Raw genomic sequence first — 16,250 nt, forward strand, 5'->3', positions numbered from 1 at the left:
TATTTTTTATTTTTGCAGGAAGTAGGATACACTTATGTCAGTGGTAGATGAGAAACGTAGACACTTATTCCGACTAACTTTAAGAAGTAAAGAACATTACATTTCTTTATAACTAGTTCATATTTCTTTTTATTTGTGGAGGAGTACGTAAATAAAAAACATTCAGCTCAATCCAAATTCCCACCTATTTGTTTTTGCCTACAAGCTCAGTTTACCACTGCAGCACAGCTAGCTAATATAGGAAGCTAGAAAAGCGTCGGGTAAAAACTCAACTGGTTGAAAGCTGTGTTTTATTTAATCAGTTTAACTTTTTTTGTCACAATAAGTAGCCTCTGCTGACAATAATTCATATGTTGTGGCCGTGTGTTCAATAAGGCTGTCAAAAGCTAAAGGAGTTTGTAAATTGCATATCTTTAGAGAGGTGTAGTTTTTTTTCAAGGAAACTTTCTTCAAAAGGCAAAGTATAGCACTGGCTGCTGAAACAGGCATGTTTACAACACAGATTCACACATTTAACTGATCGACACCCTGTCAGGAATTATTTGAACTGAGTCGACATAATTTGAAGCATTTCACAGCTTGAGGGAAGATTGACATAACAGTTTGAAGGAACTGTATAGACGACACAAGGTCAGACATTTCAAACGGAGAGATTGTGGTGGCTGTAGAGAGATAAAAGATGGATTGGTGTCTGAGAAGCGGGAGAGACAGAGGGAAAGTGGATCCTCCAAAGAAAAGGTGAGAGAGATACACAGATGGAAACAGAAGATTGAAATAAATTAAAAAAGCGAGACAGGCAGATCTGTATTGTGGCCCAACACTGAATGGTGCCTTTCTGAGCAATAGCTAGAAGGACACTGAGGCGTGAGTCCCTGTAACCACAGCAACTTCACAGGAGCTCTGTGACAGACGGATAATAGAGTGAGAGAGGAGTTCCTTTTCTCTTCTTTACCCCTCCCTCGCTTCTTCCCTCCCTCCTACTTGTTCTCACTCCCATTCCTTCCTTTGGCAAGTTGCTGGATTCTCACATCTTTGCGCAATTTTCTTTCATGCAGCTGGCCTGGTGTGTGTGTTTGTTTTTGTTTTGTTTTCTTTTCTTAATTTTAGACGTAAAGTTTGAGGAGCAGCCTCATGGATGCTGCTTCCAGCAGCTGAAGAAATAACTCTGAGCTCTTATCTCTCTAGTCACTTTTATGGACGCTTGCAATTGTTTGAAGATAACATTTTTCGGGAAGCTGTTTTACATTGGAGCAAGGGGAAATGTGCTCTAAAGGTACTGTCTCAGCCCGTGATTCTTTTGTCTACATTTCAGAGGCTGTGCTGTCAAGCCATGGTGCTGCCCCTGAGACTGATCAGCCTGAGAATATGCAATGCTTAACAGTAAGTGCTAGTTAGCATTTTTCTTTTTATTCTATGTCCTTGTGTGTATCCAGATTCAGCGATTCTCCTCTCTGTGACTGCATGTGAATGTTCTCAATATGGATTGTCAAATGTGCATGAGCATAATTAATAGTGCTGTTGCTGTGTTTTTTTAAAACTGCAATATTTCTCTTCAGAGATTTTTAACTTTTTAATTTTAGATTACTGAATAAGTGCTTTGTCTTTTTATTTATTGTACATTTATGTGTGTTCACATGAATGGATAGGCCTATTTAAAACAAAATAGTTGACCCGTGACTTAGCATTGTGCCAAACAAAGTGATCACACAGAAGCATGCCTTCAGTAAGATAGTTGCTGCACAAATTCCACGTTGCACGTCCTTTGCAGCCGTAGCAACTAATTAAATTACGTATCTGAGCTTTCAGCAGAGAATAGAGGATGAAGTATTCCTTTTCGAGATGAGGTTTGTCAAAAATGCTTGCTTGCATGTGAATTGCATGTGGAGAAGAAAATTGAAATAGTGCTGTTAGATAGAAGTTACTATCTCTTGATTAGTTTTTTTTTTCATGCACTCTCTTCTTTATATTTTCTGTTTAAAATATTTCAAGGCATGAGATCATTAGAGACTGCTTGCACATCAGTGCCATAGGTGATGCGCTGCATTAATTTAGTGAATAGTAGACGGACAATAGAGACAGCTCAAATCAAATGAGCCATTAAAGCAAAGGAATACTTACAATAGCATGAAAAGAAATATATGCACAGACCTTAGTGCATAGTGAAAGAAGAGGTTTTTTACATCCATGGGCGCAGTTTTTCATATCGTGCTTTGAAAAAGTGTTTTTAACTTCTGTTGTTTGTGTCAGCTGAATGAATAAAAACATGTTTAGTAGACAAGAACAGCTTGAATAAAAACAGAAAGAAATTTTGAGATGATTATTTAATTTTTAATACATAGAAAGCAAATCTGACTCTTGTTAAATTATTAAATAATTGAGAATAACCACATTTATTGGATATCTAAGTTCAGTTTCACAAGATCATTCAAGCCTGTAGAATAAAGTAATAAAAATCAATCAACCAATTAATCAAGTTCTCTCTATATATAGATAAATATATAGGACCTGGCAACATGAAGTAGGCTGAAAGAGCGCAAAAGCAAAGCTTTCATGCCCAGATCTAAAGAAACTTGTGTTTTTTCACAATTTGTGAGCCAAGTCAGAGCCATGGGACTTCACATTTATCATTTGTTTATTGTTCAATCATCCCCCTGTTTTATTCTGATGAAAACAACTCTGCAAAGAACAGTGACATAAAACTGATGACAAGTTTCAGCTCAGTAGCTCCACCTACATTTAACCAGTTTTATATTGTACTTAACTAGGCTTCCAATTACATAAATACGTAAATATTTTTTGTGTATTGGTTTGCTATGGGTTATTTATGGTACATTGTGTTTGTATTATTAGTTTTTTTTTGGGATCCCATAATTCAGGTGTGTAAAGGTAATACTTTCTGGATGCAACTACAACTATTTCTATAAAGCCTGACCATAAACTTGAGTCAGAAAGTCAGGAAATAGCACAGGCAGTTCAGCTTCAGTAGCTGCTTAATAAAAGATGCTGGGGGACCCTTTCACCTTGCTTTGGTTAAAAAAGAAAAAGTGGGTCATAGAGACAGCTGTACCCTACGTTATGTTTATTGCTGTGGTTTGGTGACCCGTACTTTAACTCTGACTAAGCACCCCTGTGAACGGTCAGTCTGTCATAAGACCAGTTGACTTCTCCCATTACCCTTGTCAGGGAGGATTGTGTCACTTCGACAAGTACCATTTGGAGAGAATAATTCAAACCATAAAGAATGTTTTGAAGAAATTTTCAACAATTAACTTCAGAAAAATGGTTGAATTAACAACTTATTCTCTGATAGAGTCAAGAGTCAAATTTGAATTATTTGCTGGTGTTACTTCAGCTGAATATATAAACAAAGGCTCACCACAGACTCGGCTGGTGCTGGTACCAATTTTGGAATAACCTTAATATTGTTTAATTTAAATGATATTAAAGTTTTAGCAATTGTAAAACCATGGCTCAAGTAAGAGTTTCTTTAAAATTTACTAGTGCAGTCAAATGGCAAAAATCCTTGTGAATCAAATTAAGTGGTTCTCATCCATTTAAGCTGTTTTAATTTCAGATCACTGGAGTATTAATTAATTTATTAAAGGGAGTATTAGGTAAAATAAACTTTACTTAGCTTTACATCATGCTATAATGTTGTTCCCTCATCAAAACCATACCTGGAGTGCTGCCTTGATTTTTTCAAGGCAGCACTCCTGGCATTAAAAATGCACTCCATGTCTGAGAAATCCTTTAATCTCCACTGGCAACCTTGCAGGATCCTAAATGCTTTCTGTCACCAAGCACCACCTTTTCTATGCAGTTCCTTCCCGGAGCTGCGGTCACCAAATCAAGCATCCGCCTCACAGAGCATGCTTATCCCATGACTCTCGTAAAATGAGCTCAGCTGAGACGCAGTTCCACCAGGTGTTTGCTAATTGCTGCTGGCTAGTCTGAAGGTGCTGAGTGAGGGAGTTGTAGGGGAGAGGTGCTCTGTGAGGTGGAAGCTCTGAAGCTTCGAAAATACAAGTCCGAGGAGCAGCTGTGCCTTGAAGGTGGTGCTCGGTCCACCCAGGCGTTTTGCATAGATGAATAGTTGCTATGGGAGAACAAAGGATTTCTCAAATGTCCATAAAAGAATCAAGGCAGCACTGCAGGTATGTTTATTATAAGGGGATAATATTAGAACATGATTTAAAGCTCAAAAAGTTGATTTTACATAATATTATCCCTTTAAAGAGACAGAGGCCAAATTTCAAGGGCCTCTGTCAATTGCAAAGTCAAAATAATTTTCAGTCATGTGATTTTAAACAGTTCAGCTTCTAATGAAATCTTCTAGAGGCATGGTAACTAACCACGTTTGGATTAAACCAGGAAATTGTCTAAAAAATGCCAGATACTGGAATACTAACTTTGGAGACCAATGTGGATGTTGTAGGTAACTTAGGAGGAAACGCACTCAATTCTCACATGGAAATTTTCACATTTGTATTTGTGAATGGTAGTTTCCTTTCTCTGTATCCTCCCTCCTTCTCCCACTATCTGGAGTCGGAGTAACATATGATTAAGCAGTTTGTGAAGCACATTCTCAGGGGAGATTTAAATCAGACAGGGGAGAGCACATTCACAGACTAAATTAGGGGCGAATGGAAAACCTTTCAGTCTTTCTCCTCTTTTCACTTCAAGTTTTTTGTTGCAGTATTCTTGTTTCTTTCCAGACCACTGAATGTTTTTCTCTCTCACTGTGCGGTGCGCTCCTTCACCTCGTTGTCCTCTTTTCTCTCTCTCTGTTCCATGTCATTTCTGTTTCTGTCCCCCCATGGTCATAACCCTGACAAGACAAAGATCTCCATGGTACCATCTGCTACCCACTACTTACTAACTCAGACATTTTTCAGTGTTTGTTGGCCTTACACTGCTTTGCAGATCTGCATTTTATTTAAGCTGCAGTGTGTATTTATTTATTTGTTGCAAGTTAAACTATGCTTGAGAGGTGAATTATGACCTTTAGAGTTTGTACCGTTCAAAAGTAATGTTGGAAATGATATCTCCATCTAGAAAACCCGATGACCCTGACACGCTGCTCATCCATTTTTTTATTTCCCATATAAGCATTGAAATAAATGTACATGCAAAGGAGAAAATAGCAGTTTTCTAATGTAATGGACAGGAAGTTACATGTTTGTGATTGTTAGCAATAGCTCCACCTTGGGTATGTTGTCTCCCAGCATCACTTTGCTTGTCAACCAGCATTAGCTCCTTAACAGTCCCTGTGGAAATGGACTTGACAAGTCTCTCCATTAGGGAAAAGATGAAAAGGATTGGTGAAGGGTACAGGAAGAGAATAGAAAGTTTATTATTTTTAACTTTGTAAAAATTTGTAATATGGTGTTTACTTGAATGTTCTTTGTCAGTATTTGGGCCTGCTGGATCTTAAAGTTCTGTCTTCTGTTAAAGATGCAGAGGAAATTTTTATTTTGCTCCTTCATTTGATATGAAAGAATTTTAATAGAAGCTGAAAGCAGCACATACATGTTCTGAGAGACAGTTAAAATTCAGATGGAAGGATGAGTATTTTATTACCATCACTGTATGCATAAATCAGTTATAGTTCATCCTAATCAGTTTGAGATCTGCTCTAGAGATAGATGGCAGTGTTGGCCTCTCAATAAGTCTGCTCACAAATTCAGCTCAGATTTAAATAGTTCTTAGTATATTAGTATATCACTTAAAAGTAATATTGTACTTTTAACTGATATATATAGTAATATATATTTGTTCTTTTCTTTCAATAGCATAATTAATCTGGAATGTTACATTTCTTGCTGAAATTATTATGAGCCACTTGTTAAATGAACTTAACTTGGCCTGTTTAGAAATCTTAATCTATCATGACATATAATTAATTTTATGTATTGGGTGGGCTCTTGTCAGTTACTAACATCCAAAATGAAAATGGGAAAAATTCAGCTTTTACTCTTAAAAACATGCTTGAAGTTGTATCTAATATTGGATATGCAGCAGTCAGGCTTTTTATGGACTATGCCAATTTTAGTGTTTGATGGAGGAGTTTTACAGTTTTATTTTTCCAAATGATTATGCCAAGTAGGAGATGGTCACATTGACTCCATCAGAGAAAGGCGTTCATCAGAACCACTCCCCCTTAACTCTAAATGCACCAAAGTACAAAGTACATCCTGTTGATTGGTGTGTTTATAGATAGAAGATAGTTTGCATTGTATTCTATTAAGCAGTTTTTTAATTCACAACTTTTATGTTTCTCCTACAAATACGTTTGCACAATAAAATCATCAATTCTTATTTATTTATTTCAGTTTTTGTTTTGATTTGAGAAACAAAGTTAAATTACTTTTGAGGGGTATTTGAAGTAGTTTTAGGGTTGAATTTGAGGAATTGCTCTGGTCCAAGAAGTTTATTTTAATTTTGCCTTTCAAATAAAAATAAATCATTCTACCTTGTGTTGTGTAATTATGACTGTGTAATCAGTCTATTACTGTTCAAATTCCAATTGCAGTGAGCTGTGAGTCTGAACTTGGCCTTAGACCCATCTTGTGTGTTCACTGGCTTGGAAGAGACGTCCTCCTTTGATAGCTGTTTATTCAGGTCAGAAAGAGTGAGATGGGGAGACACAAAGTAAGACAGAGATCCCACACTGCTGAAAACCAGATTGGCCTCGCCTGGCTCCTCGACAAGCTTTTCAAAACTCTTCTTTCAGTCCTCTGCCCGAGACGTGTTTTCTTCTCTCCCTCTAATCCGTCCGTCTGCCCATTTAGAGGTGAACAGCGCAGTGTGAAAGAGAGAGAAAGTGTTTTTGTGAGTTTGATGGCTAACCCTCGCCCTTTGAAAAGGCAAACAGGCACAGGCTACCATTACCACTGGCATAAAGAGACCCTAAAACAATGGTGTTTTCTGCCACTTTATTAACGTTGTAGAGACAAGTGCAGCATTGCTCCTCTGTCACTTCTCTGTCCATGTTTCATCCCACGAGCCAGGCATCCAAGCAATTAAAGGAGAAAGAGGCATGCTGGGAAATAATGGGGCTGCTAAGGGTGAGACAGGCCACTGCAGTATTGGTAATTAAAGAGGCCTTTTCCCCTGCTCTCCTTTTAATGTGTTTATTATTTGCTAAAGTCCATACGGATTTTTAAAAAACAGTTATGTTTGGATAACTGGAAGAAGAGGGAGGCGGGGGCAGGGGACTTTTTAAGAGTTTGCAGGCCTGTGAATTTCCGTACGTAGTGGTTTGAGGTGAGAGGGAACAGCTGAAAGGAAAAGCAGAGGAAATATGGAAGTTGAAAGCATAACAAACAACCATAATGTCTGGACGTAGACTGGGGAGTGTGGGAACTGGAAAGAGTATGATGTGTGAAGTGTGTGTGAGAGTAAAGTATGTCCCTGAGCAAATCTGGTGTCATTGTGTTTTTGTTGGGAAACAAGGCCATTAACATCTCTTAGACACAAATGTTGTAAGCAATCTAAAACGTTTTGCATTAATAACCAATAACCATAATATTTGGAGTTTGACACAACTGTTATATAGCTCCTTGATACTCCTTTTTTAATATACTTTTTATTGCTACTATTTTGTTTGAATGTGTCTCTGCCATGCCACCTACGTTAGAACTGTAGCACCTCTCGCAACCTCATAGTGAGGACTCAGGAAGCAAACTGGCCTTATCGGAGGCAGACACACAAAGCCGCTCGGCCTGTAGGATGGCGAGGTATGCATAAGTGCATGTGTGTTGGTGTGTATGTGTGTGTTTTTTGGTGGGGGGGTGTTGTTGAGGTGGGAGGCACTTCCTCCTATTCTTCTACTGTTGAAGAGTTCCCATGAGCACCCCTGCCAGGAGCTACAGTGTGGCCTCAGCAGGCTGAGCCAGCGCCAGTCTCGCCTGCGTGACGCCACTACACACACTCACACAGCTGATCTCAGTAGCTTCTGCTGCTACTGTTGTTCTGGACACTCTGGGCACGGAGCAGACAAGACAAATGTAAGTTGGAAGAAGAGAAGAAACTCGAGAGTGGAGATTTTACCAAAGTTGATGGACAGTAAGTGAAACATTTGGAAGCTGCGGTTGTGAAGAAAGTGATGGAAACCTTGCATACATGAATGTGGATTGACGTGCTTGAAAGGAAGACAGTGCAACTGGAGGTCAGTGGTTAAAAAGAAGAAAAAAAAAACTGAATTGAGAGTCAATTTACCCAAAGTTAATGCAGAGAAGATTCAAGTGTGGTTGAAGATTCCTTTTGGGGCCACCTTAACTGAACTGACAACTGGGAAATCCAACATTAAGGTCACCATATCCACCTTTTGGAAACTATCATGATGATACACAACACGCTGAAGTCCACTCAGCCTTCGGAAACCAGCCACAGGAGAACAAACTCTGCCGCTCAAAGAAAGCTGTGGCGATACTCCGGCTGCAGAGGGGGAAACCAAGTGGAAAGCCACCGTCGTAGTGTGTGTGTGTTGACTGCTGACCTAAATGGTGGAGATGGTGGCGGGAGAGGAGGCGGTGGTGTAATGCACACTATCCACGGGTTGTGTCACCTTTGCATTGGATGCAGGCTGCCTCAGGTGTGTAAAAAATAAATAACAGGAAGAGGTAGTAAAAGGATGGAGCGGGGTTGTTGTTAAAAGATGCATTAGCTGTTTGGTATCATTCTGTGTCACACCACTTTAAACACTAGCACATCTTTTTTTATTACGGAAGAGTCAAATGCACTTTTTATGGTCTTCCCATAAGTAAATGCAGGTGATCTCCAGATGTATTTCTTTTAAAATAGGTGCACAAGCTTTCTGTTTTTAAATTATTTATCCCTCACATTGTGAGAGAAAGATCTGATGGAGAAAAAAGCAGAAATGGACATGTTACCGAAAGGATACAAATTATTAAAAGCTGCAAGGAATGAAAACCCGAGGGGGAAGAGTCGAGTTAATTGTTCCCAATCTAAAATGCTGTTGCAGCTTGAGAATAAGATTGAGATTACATGACAGAAATAAAACAGAACATGTCATTAGAAATAGCAACTGAAAATATCTAGCCAGATAACATTGTCTAATCATGTACATATATCATGACAGGCCTGGTAAAATTCATTTAGTCTGTGTTAAACTGTCAGCAGTTAATGTTTACCCTTTCCTGCGCTGCTGGAAAGTAGATAAGACATGTCCTGCAATCATCGGATGGAGACTGGAGACTGACCTGCTCCTCCCTTCATACAGTCGGGTCCAAAAATCATGGCTTGACATTGTGGTGTGGGAGTCAAAGGGACATAGTCAGCTGCAATAAATCCAAACCTGAAGAGGAGGTTTGGATTAATTTGCTTCTTATCGCACCCTAATTTGAGAAGCAATAAATAAATATAACTGGATTTTTAAAACATCCAGTTAATCTTGCTAATTTTTTATATTTTGTTTTTTCAAACAAATACTAGTTAAATAGCAATAAACTGACCAGCCAGTTTTCACTCAAAAGGTTCTAATCAGCAGGTCAAATTTTAAAAGTTTAATCAGAAATTGTTTTGTTGGTTCATTTTCATCAACACTTTTAGCTCCTGCTTTTTGATGCACTTTGTTTTGAGATCATTCCCGCTTATGCTTTGATGCATAAGCGGGAATGATCTCATCACTATAGTTTTCAGTTGGATTCAGGACTACTAGTTTTACCAAGAACCTGTAACAGTTCTTTTTGACTGATATTTGTGACGTTAAATTGTTGCATGACAAAAGTTGGCAATGGAACCATTAACAGAACAAGTAAAATCCAAAATTGGTTATTCTCCTCTTATCCCTATTTGTGAAACTTTTTATTTATCTGAGCCAGTCATTTGTGTACCAGTATCTGCCTTTTTTTTTCTTCCTTAGATGAGAAAGATTGCACTGAGATGTTTTGTTTTTCCAAGTACACAAGAAATGGTTGTTCTTATGGTAAGGCTTTGATTAGTCTAGGGTGATCTTAGCTGTTCAGGGAGGAAAGTCCAGGACTAAAACGACAAATTAAACACACACTGGTGACTGAGTGTGTACACAATAACAGGTGATGACCAGAAGTAAATTTTTATTGCAGGCAAATGAGTCATCCAATTGTATCCGTAGCCCTATAATTGTTTTTTCAAACTGGTTAAGTATAGCGACAGTATAAAACAGAGCCTTATTCAACAGACTAAAGCTTGCTGTAAGATGTCAAAAAAAAAACCAGTATTCAGGGCAGATAAAATCAGTGGGCTATGAAAACCTACAATTTTACCCGACATTTTAGGGTCATCTTGAGCTTTGGGCTTCAGAATAATCACCAAACTTCTCCAAGCTGCTGCATCCAGCTCATGGGCAGATTGAGCATGCACATGCCAGCTTACTATAGAAAAAGAAAGCAAAGAAAAAATGTGAACGTCTGTGTGAGTTTCATGTCCATGGCTTTCATCGGATGGAAAGTGAAATGTTTTGGATGGAATTGTGTTTACTTTGATTCAGACATATGAGTTGTTTGACAATGCAGGGGAAAGAGAGATAATGGGTTAGAGTCATTCGAGCTGTCGTTTTGTATCCGGTGCTCTGGATACAATAAATGTGAGATTTTGAGTTAGGAGGGGTTATTTGTATTTTTAAAGAACATTGAGATTGGTTTAATTATGCCACTACATCCTCCTCTGTCAGTAGAACCTGCTTTCTAACTTTCAAAGGCAGATTAAAGCTGTTGAGGTACACATTTTAGAAAAATGTAATCATTTTCAAACAAATAAGGAATTTAGAAGTGACTATAAAAACTCAGACAACCTCATTAGGCAGTAAAAATTGTTCTGCCTAATGAACAGCAATATGACTCTAAATCATATTGCTGTTCTAGCAGATTAAATATTCATTACCTTAATTGGAGCAGCATATGCAGAAAAACTAAGAGCTATATGCACTCTTTACATTAAGAAAGAACAATTTGGCTATGTGTTGATATAAATACAATTATGCAGCTTCTTTAAATATTTTAACGTCTGGAATTTCCCAGAATAAACTTTTATTTTTGTTTTCTCCTTTTTAAACCCTAAGTTCAGAACATTAATAAAAACTACTTTACATCAACCATTTTGTTTTTCTTTCCTTTCCAACTGTTGGATAAAGAGCGATTTTCTTTCTACTCTGGAACTGTTTTCCTTTCACACTCGGCTAATTGTGTTCACTAGGAATCTGCTGTCAGGACAGTTTTAATAGAAAGTAGTAGCAGAAAACAAATCTACTTAGTCATCCTGTAGGAAGGAAGCTGATTATTATTTTTTTGAATCCTTGAGGAATGGGGGTGATAAAGAGAGTCATTCACTGTACCACAAAATGACTAACTTGGTGTGTGGGCGTGTGTTTGTGTGTGTTTTGCAGGTGACCATCCTTCGAGGGAAGGATGGATATGGATTCACCATCTGCTCAGATTCCCCTGTGAGGGTGCAGGCTGTTGATCCAGGCAAGTTTTATGTGCTCATGTCAGTGTTTATAAAAGACAGCAGTCAATCTCCAGTCCAGTCTATAAAATGTTTATATTTCCGAAAATTTCTTGTTGCTTCTGTCAGTTTTCAGAATAGTTATATTTTATTGATTAAGCCAAATATTGAAAATCAGATTTTTTTTCTCAGATTTTTTTTTTTATGTTACTTGTGAGATTAACTATGACATATGCGGTAGGATGAAAGTTCCTCTTGCTTCACACTAACCTCAGATTGGTGTCTCTTTTTTTGGAGTCATGCTTTCGAGGCAGAAATAGGGTTGAAAATGGTCTCTTGACTTTATACATTTTTCTCCTGACTGTGGCATAAACCTTTTATAGTGGCACAGGAAGAGTCCACACTTGAATCTAATCAAGAATCCTTGAAGGGACCAAAGGTTAGGGTGATGGCAAAGTGTCCTTTCTTTCTCAAAGATGTGGAGCTCATTATAAGTAAAAAAAATATATATATAAATAAATTTTCTGTAATGCCAATGAAGACTTTTTTAAAAACAAATGTAAATATAAACAGATATTTGTTTTTCTTTTCTTAATTGATCCTCCTTTTACATGGTTTTATTATATTTTGAAAGATAGCAGTTTGGTTTCCTTTCTTATATCTTGATTGAGTTAAAATAATATTTTATCTAAATCTGCATGTCATATGAATAATTTGGGGCTTGATTGTAGCATGTTAATCTCTGACAGGACAGGAGGATCATGAGAAAACTAGCCAGCTGTATTGACAGTTTCGGCCATCCTGTCAAGCCAGAATTTACTGTCGCATAGTTATAAAATATAAAAATAATATATTATTCTGATTGCACTGTGTTGGATGCAACTTATCAGACCCCTCCAGATGGCATCTGCCCTCCTTTGTGATTTATTTCTTAATATGACAGGCAAGCAACAGGAGATAACTTTTTCTGTACACATTCAAAACATAAATGTTGTGTCTAAGCAATCCATAATTCCTTCTCTATCAGAGAAACTATAATAGTAAAAGAGATACAGGCTCATGTAGTATCAGTGTTTCATGATTTCAACTCTCCTTCCCCTCTTACAGGGGGTCCAGCGGACCAGGCTGGTCTGCAGCAGCTGGACACACTCCTGCAGTTAAATGGTCAGCCAGTGGAACAGTGGAAATGTGTGGACTTGGCCCATGCAATAAGGTAACCAGAACATAGGAGACCAGTTCACACACTTTATTTACTGGGCCTTTTTAGATCCATATCCAATGCTTCTACCAACACTAGTTTGGAAGTCTTCCAGTTACATTTACTCTTTTAACAAGCTGAAATAAATGTGTGATACAATACTGGTTTTTGACCAGTTTAACTTGGAGACCATAATAAGTAGCTGGTGGCTGTCATTGCTTATTGAGTGGACTAATTTTAAGCCAAAATATTTTTTTTTGTGTGATTTTAATTTACTTCTTTACTTCTCTGTCTCCATTTAAGCAACATTTTACTCTATTCTTTCACACAAAGATGGATATGATTTCCTGTATTTTTTTTCTGTATGTTGTAGAAACAGTGCCAATGAAATTACAGTGGTGGTATGGCGCACCGGTCCCTCGGCTAAACCTAGTTTTGAAGGCCTCATCCACCGGCCTTCTTACAAACCCTCAACCTCAAACTACGACGCTCCCTCTCCACCTACCCGCAGGCGCGCACCAGATGTTGGCCCAAGCAAAGCTCCACCAGCTGTGCCGCCTCTCCCAGCGCACCACCGTCCTACTACAGCCCGCAGGCTGCTGGTGAACGGCTCTGAAACTGGAAACAGTGTCGGTGGGAGCAGAGGGACGCTGGCATGGGGAGCCCACATGGGATCGGCTGAAGAACTGGATGGTAAACCCCGTCTCCTCCATCATCCTCCAACCGCCACATTAAAGGGAACCAGGGTGAAGGCATCCAATGGGGACAATTACATCATCCTGGCACCCATCAACCCTGGAAGCCAGGTACCACAGACTGGTGGAGGGCTGCATCTTTATCATCTTCTTCGTCCTCCTCATCCTCATTATGGTCATTTGGTGGCACAACCTAGATATGTTTCCTTACCTTACATCCCTGGCGCTGATAGATAGATTGATTGTCTGTTCAGTGTGTCCGTGTCCTGTGGATTAATGCTGTTTCAGTGATTTATGCATGTTTTCAACACATTTCATGTTGCACATATAAATCATTTTCTTAGTGACTTATAAAGATAGATTTTTAATAACACAGTATAATCAAGTTTTTGTGTTATTTGTTTTGTTACATTTCTACCAACCAGTAATTATTTTCATTTTCGAAAATAATGCTTTTGTGCATAATTTATCTACAGATATCACCCAGATACATTATCTTTGTGTCATTAATTACATATACATACCTTTAATTTTAATTTAGAAAATCCTCAAAAATATTTCTTTGAGGTATATATAATGAAATCAGTTACATACTTTCTGTAACATGTACATTCACAACATGACATGTCAGTTATATTTTATACAGAACATACTCCTTTGTATTCGAAGTAAAGTTTCAATCATAAAAAAATGAAATAAAGCGAATCAAATGAATCAAAAAGGCTGATCTGAATTCCTCAGCTAACACATTACTAACAAACATGTTGAATCAAAATATTCAGGATCTGTTTAAAATACTTCTGCAGTTCCTGTTTAAATAAAATTTGCATCTCCGCTCGTATAATGCTGTTTTCATTAAGCAAATCTCTGAAAAGAGCTTAAATTATATATAATCTGTCTAACTAACTCATCCTTCTCTTTTGTTCTTACTTTTATGTCTGTCATTTGAAACTGTCTGTATGTTGTGCTAAAAGTATTCCTCTTGCAGTTTTCTGTATCTGTGCTTTCCAGCTTAAGATTCATTAGGACAAAAATGAGTGTTACCGTCTGAGTCATAAGAACAGTTAGATGTTAGGAGATAAAGCAGATAGACTCACAGAAATAACAGACTAGTTTATTGAAAAAAAAAGTATAGCCTGAGGAAAAAGAGCAACATGCTATCATTCTGAGTAAACCCTTCTCTTCAGACAGCTTAAAAATCAGTCTGTGCACAAAAGGGAAGCAGAGCTTTGTTGGGTTTAGACAGGCTAAAAATAATAAAGGCCCTGTAGAAATGGGTCATGTTTGTGGCATCTCAAATGAACAAAGTATTGTAGTTCACAAAAATGCTTTGAAAGCGCACACCAACTCTTCTGTTGCATTGTACTTTTACAGTAAAGAAATATCTTAAAATGTTGCGATGCTTCCCAAATGTTACTTTAACTTCCACATAAATCTGATTAGTATGTCTGGTACTGACTTCCTCTACTGCATACTGTGTAACAATGAGACCAGCAATACCTGACGGGGTTTACAGACTGATTAGGTGGATGATCTTTGCTGCACATTATGTTTCCCACCAAACAGCAGATAATTGTGTAAATGCATAACTCAGCAACCTGAGTCAACAGCATCAATAGTTGCTAGAAGAAATTATAAACTTTTACAGCCAATTAGTGTTAAAATGTTTTGCTAATTACAATTAGCATACTCTGTGGCATACATTAGCTTAGACTTTTTGAAAAGATCTTTTAATTTTATTGATTGTAACTCATAGATTTGCTGATACAAACAATCTCAGTGTTATTTCATCCTGCTTGCTTTCAGATACTGAGGCCTGTGTATACCGACAACCAGGGTACATTAGGTAGGACATGCACTCTAAGTTATGTTTTCATCATTACTTTGAATTGAAACCTTCACACTTTATTGTTTTTCCAAATCTCTTAAACTTGCAATGTTCTTTGACTTGACTGTTTTCTTGCATTGGTTTAGTAGAAAATCCAATTTTTTTCTATGACTTTATGCTTTTGATGTGTTTCTTAGCTTCAGGTTACAACAGATTGTACTCCACACGGCAGACTACTGGTCCACAGCCTCAGAGCAGTGCTGGCGGTAGTAATGCTTTTTCTGGGGGTGTTACCGGTGGTGGTGGCAATGGTGGTGGAGGCTTCTCCAGCCGTACTGGCTTCCTGCGACGATCTAACAACTCCAAGGTGTCAAAAGGGTCGTCCACCTCCCCCACTGTCGGCCTAGCTAACTATCAACAACAGAATGCCAATTTTGCTAACTACCAGAACTGTACGATTGTCCGCTCACATACTCCACATGCCAATTATGGATATGTCAAAGTCGCACCGAAGATCCTCATCTTCCCCATATTTGTTCAGGTTAGTCAGTCTTATATTCTTTAATGTTTTAGTTGTGAGTTTTGACACAGCTTGTCTTAAATTTACATATTTTGCTACACTGATGAATTGAATTTTACCATGGTAGTATTTTACATCTGATCCGTGTTCCTTGTCGGGCTTTTAACATCTGTTGGTTTAAAAAACATATTGTTTTTTAAACCAACAGCTGTAACCCTGTTTTCCACTGTTTCACATTCAGTCAGACTAAATGTTTTATTTTCAAATCACTTAATTTTGCTGAGTTTATTTTTGTTTGCTAATATTGAGTGAGCAAATCTTTTAGAGATTAAAAAAAAAATTCTTCAAATTTGGAAGAAACATTTTAATAATGTTTGTGAGCAATGTCTTCAAACAATATGACCAAACAATGTGGATATCCTTCTACAAGGTTCTTATAGTAGTTTGCTTTCATTTTGGCCAAGTCCTCATGATAAAACTACTTGTAACTAATTAAAGATCTGGTGCTGCAATGCTTGCATACACCTTTTCAGCTCTGCCCATCCATTTTACACTAATATGAGT

The 16,250-nt window shown here is 37.8% G+C and overlaps 1 protein-coding gene across 3 annotated transcripts in view; it reads left to right on the forward strand.

Moving 5' to 3' along the window:
• Positions 1-16,250, forward strand: part of rgs3 (regulator of G protein signaling 3) — a 133,339-nt gene that overhangs the window by 32,716 nt on the left and 84,373 nt on the right. For 2 of the 3 annotated variants that reach the window (XM_023338425.1, XM_023338417.1), the window contains 6 exons: positions 1,313-1,380; positions 11,387-11,468; positions 12,553-12,658; positions 13,017-13,449; positions 15,145-15,184; positions 15,364-15,707. In XM_023338425.1, coding sequence (XP_023194193.1) covers positions 1,313-1,380; positions 11,387-11,468; positions 12,553-12,658; positions 13,017-13,449; positions 15,145-15,184; positions 15,364-15,707 — 1,073 coding nt within the window. Of the gene's footprint in view, positions 1-1,312; positions 1,381-7,885; positions 8,597-11,386; positions 11,469-12,552; positions 12,659-13,016; positions 13,450-15,144; positions 15,185-15,363; positions 15,708-16,250 lie in introns of those variants that run through there. The other variant, XM_023338416.1, reaches the window with a different exon arrangement.

Source organism: Xiphophorus maculatus, chromosome 8, assembly GCF_002775205.1.
Source record: "Xiphophorus maculatus strain JP 163 A chromosome 8, X_maculatus-5.0-male, whole genome shotgun sequence".
Taxonomy (NCBI): Eukaryota; Metazoa; Chordata; class Actinopteri; order Cyprinodontiformes; family Poeciliidae; genus Xiphophorus; species Xiphophorus maculatus.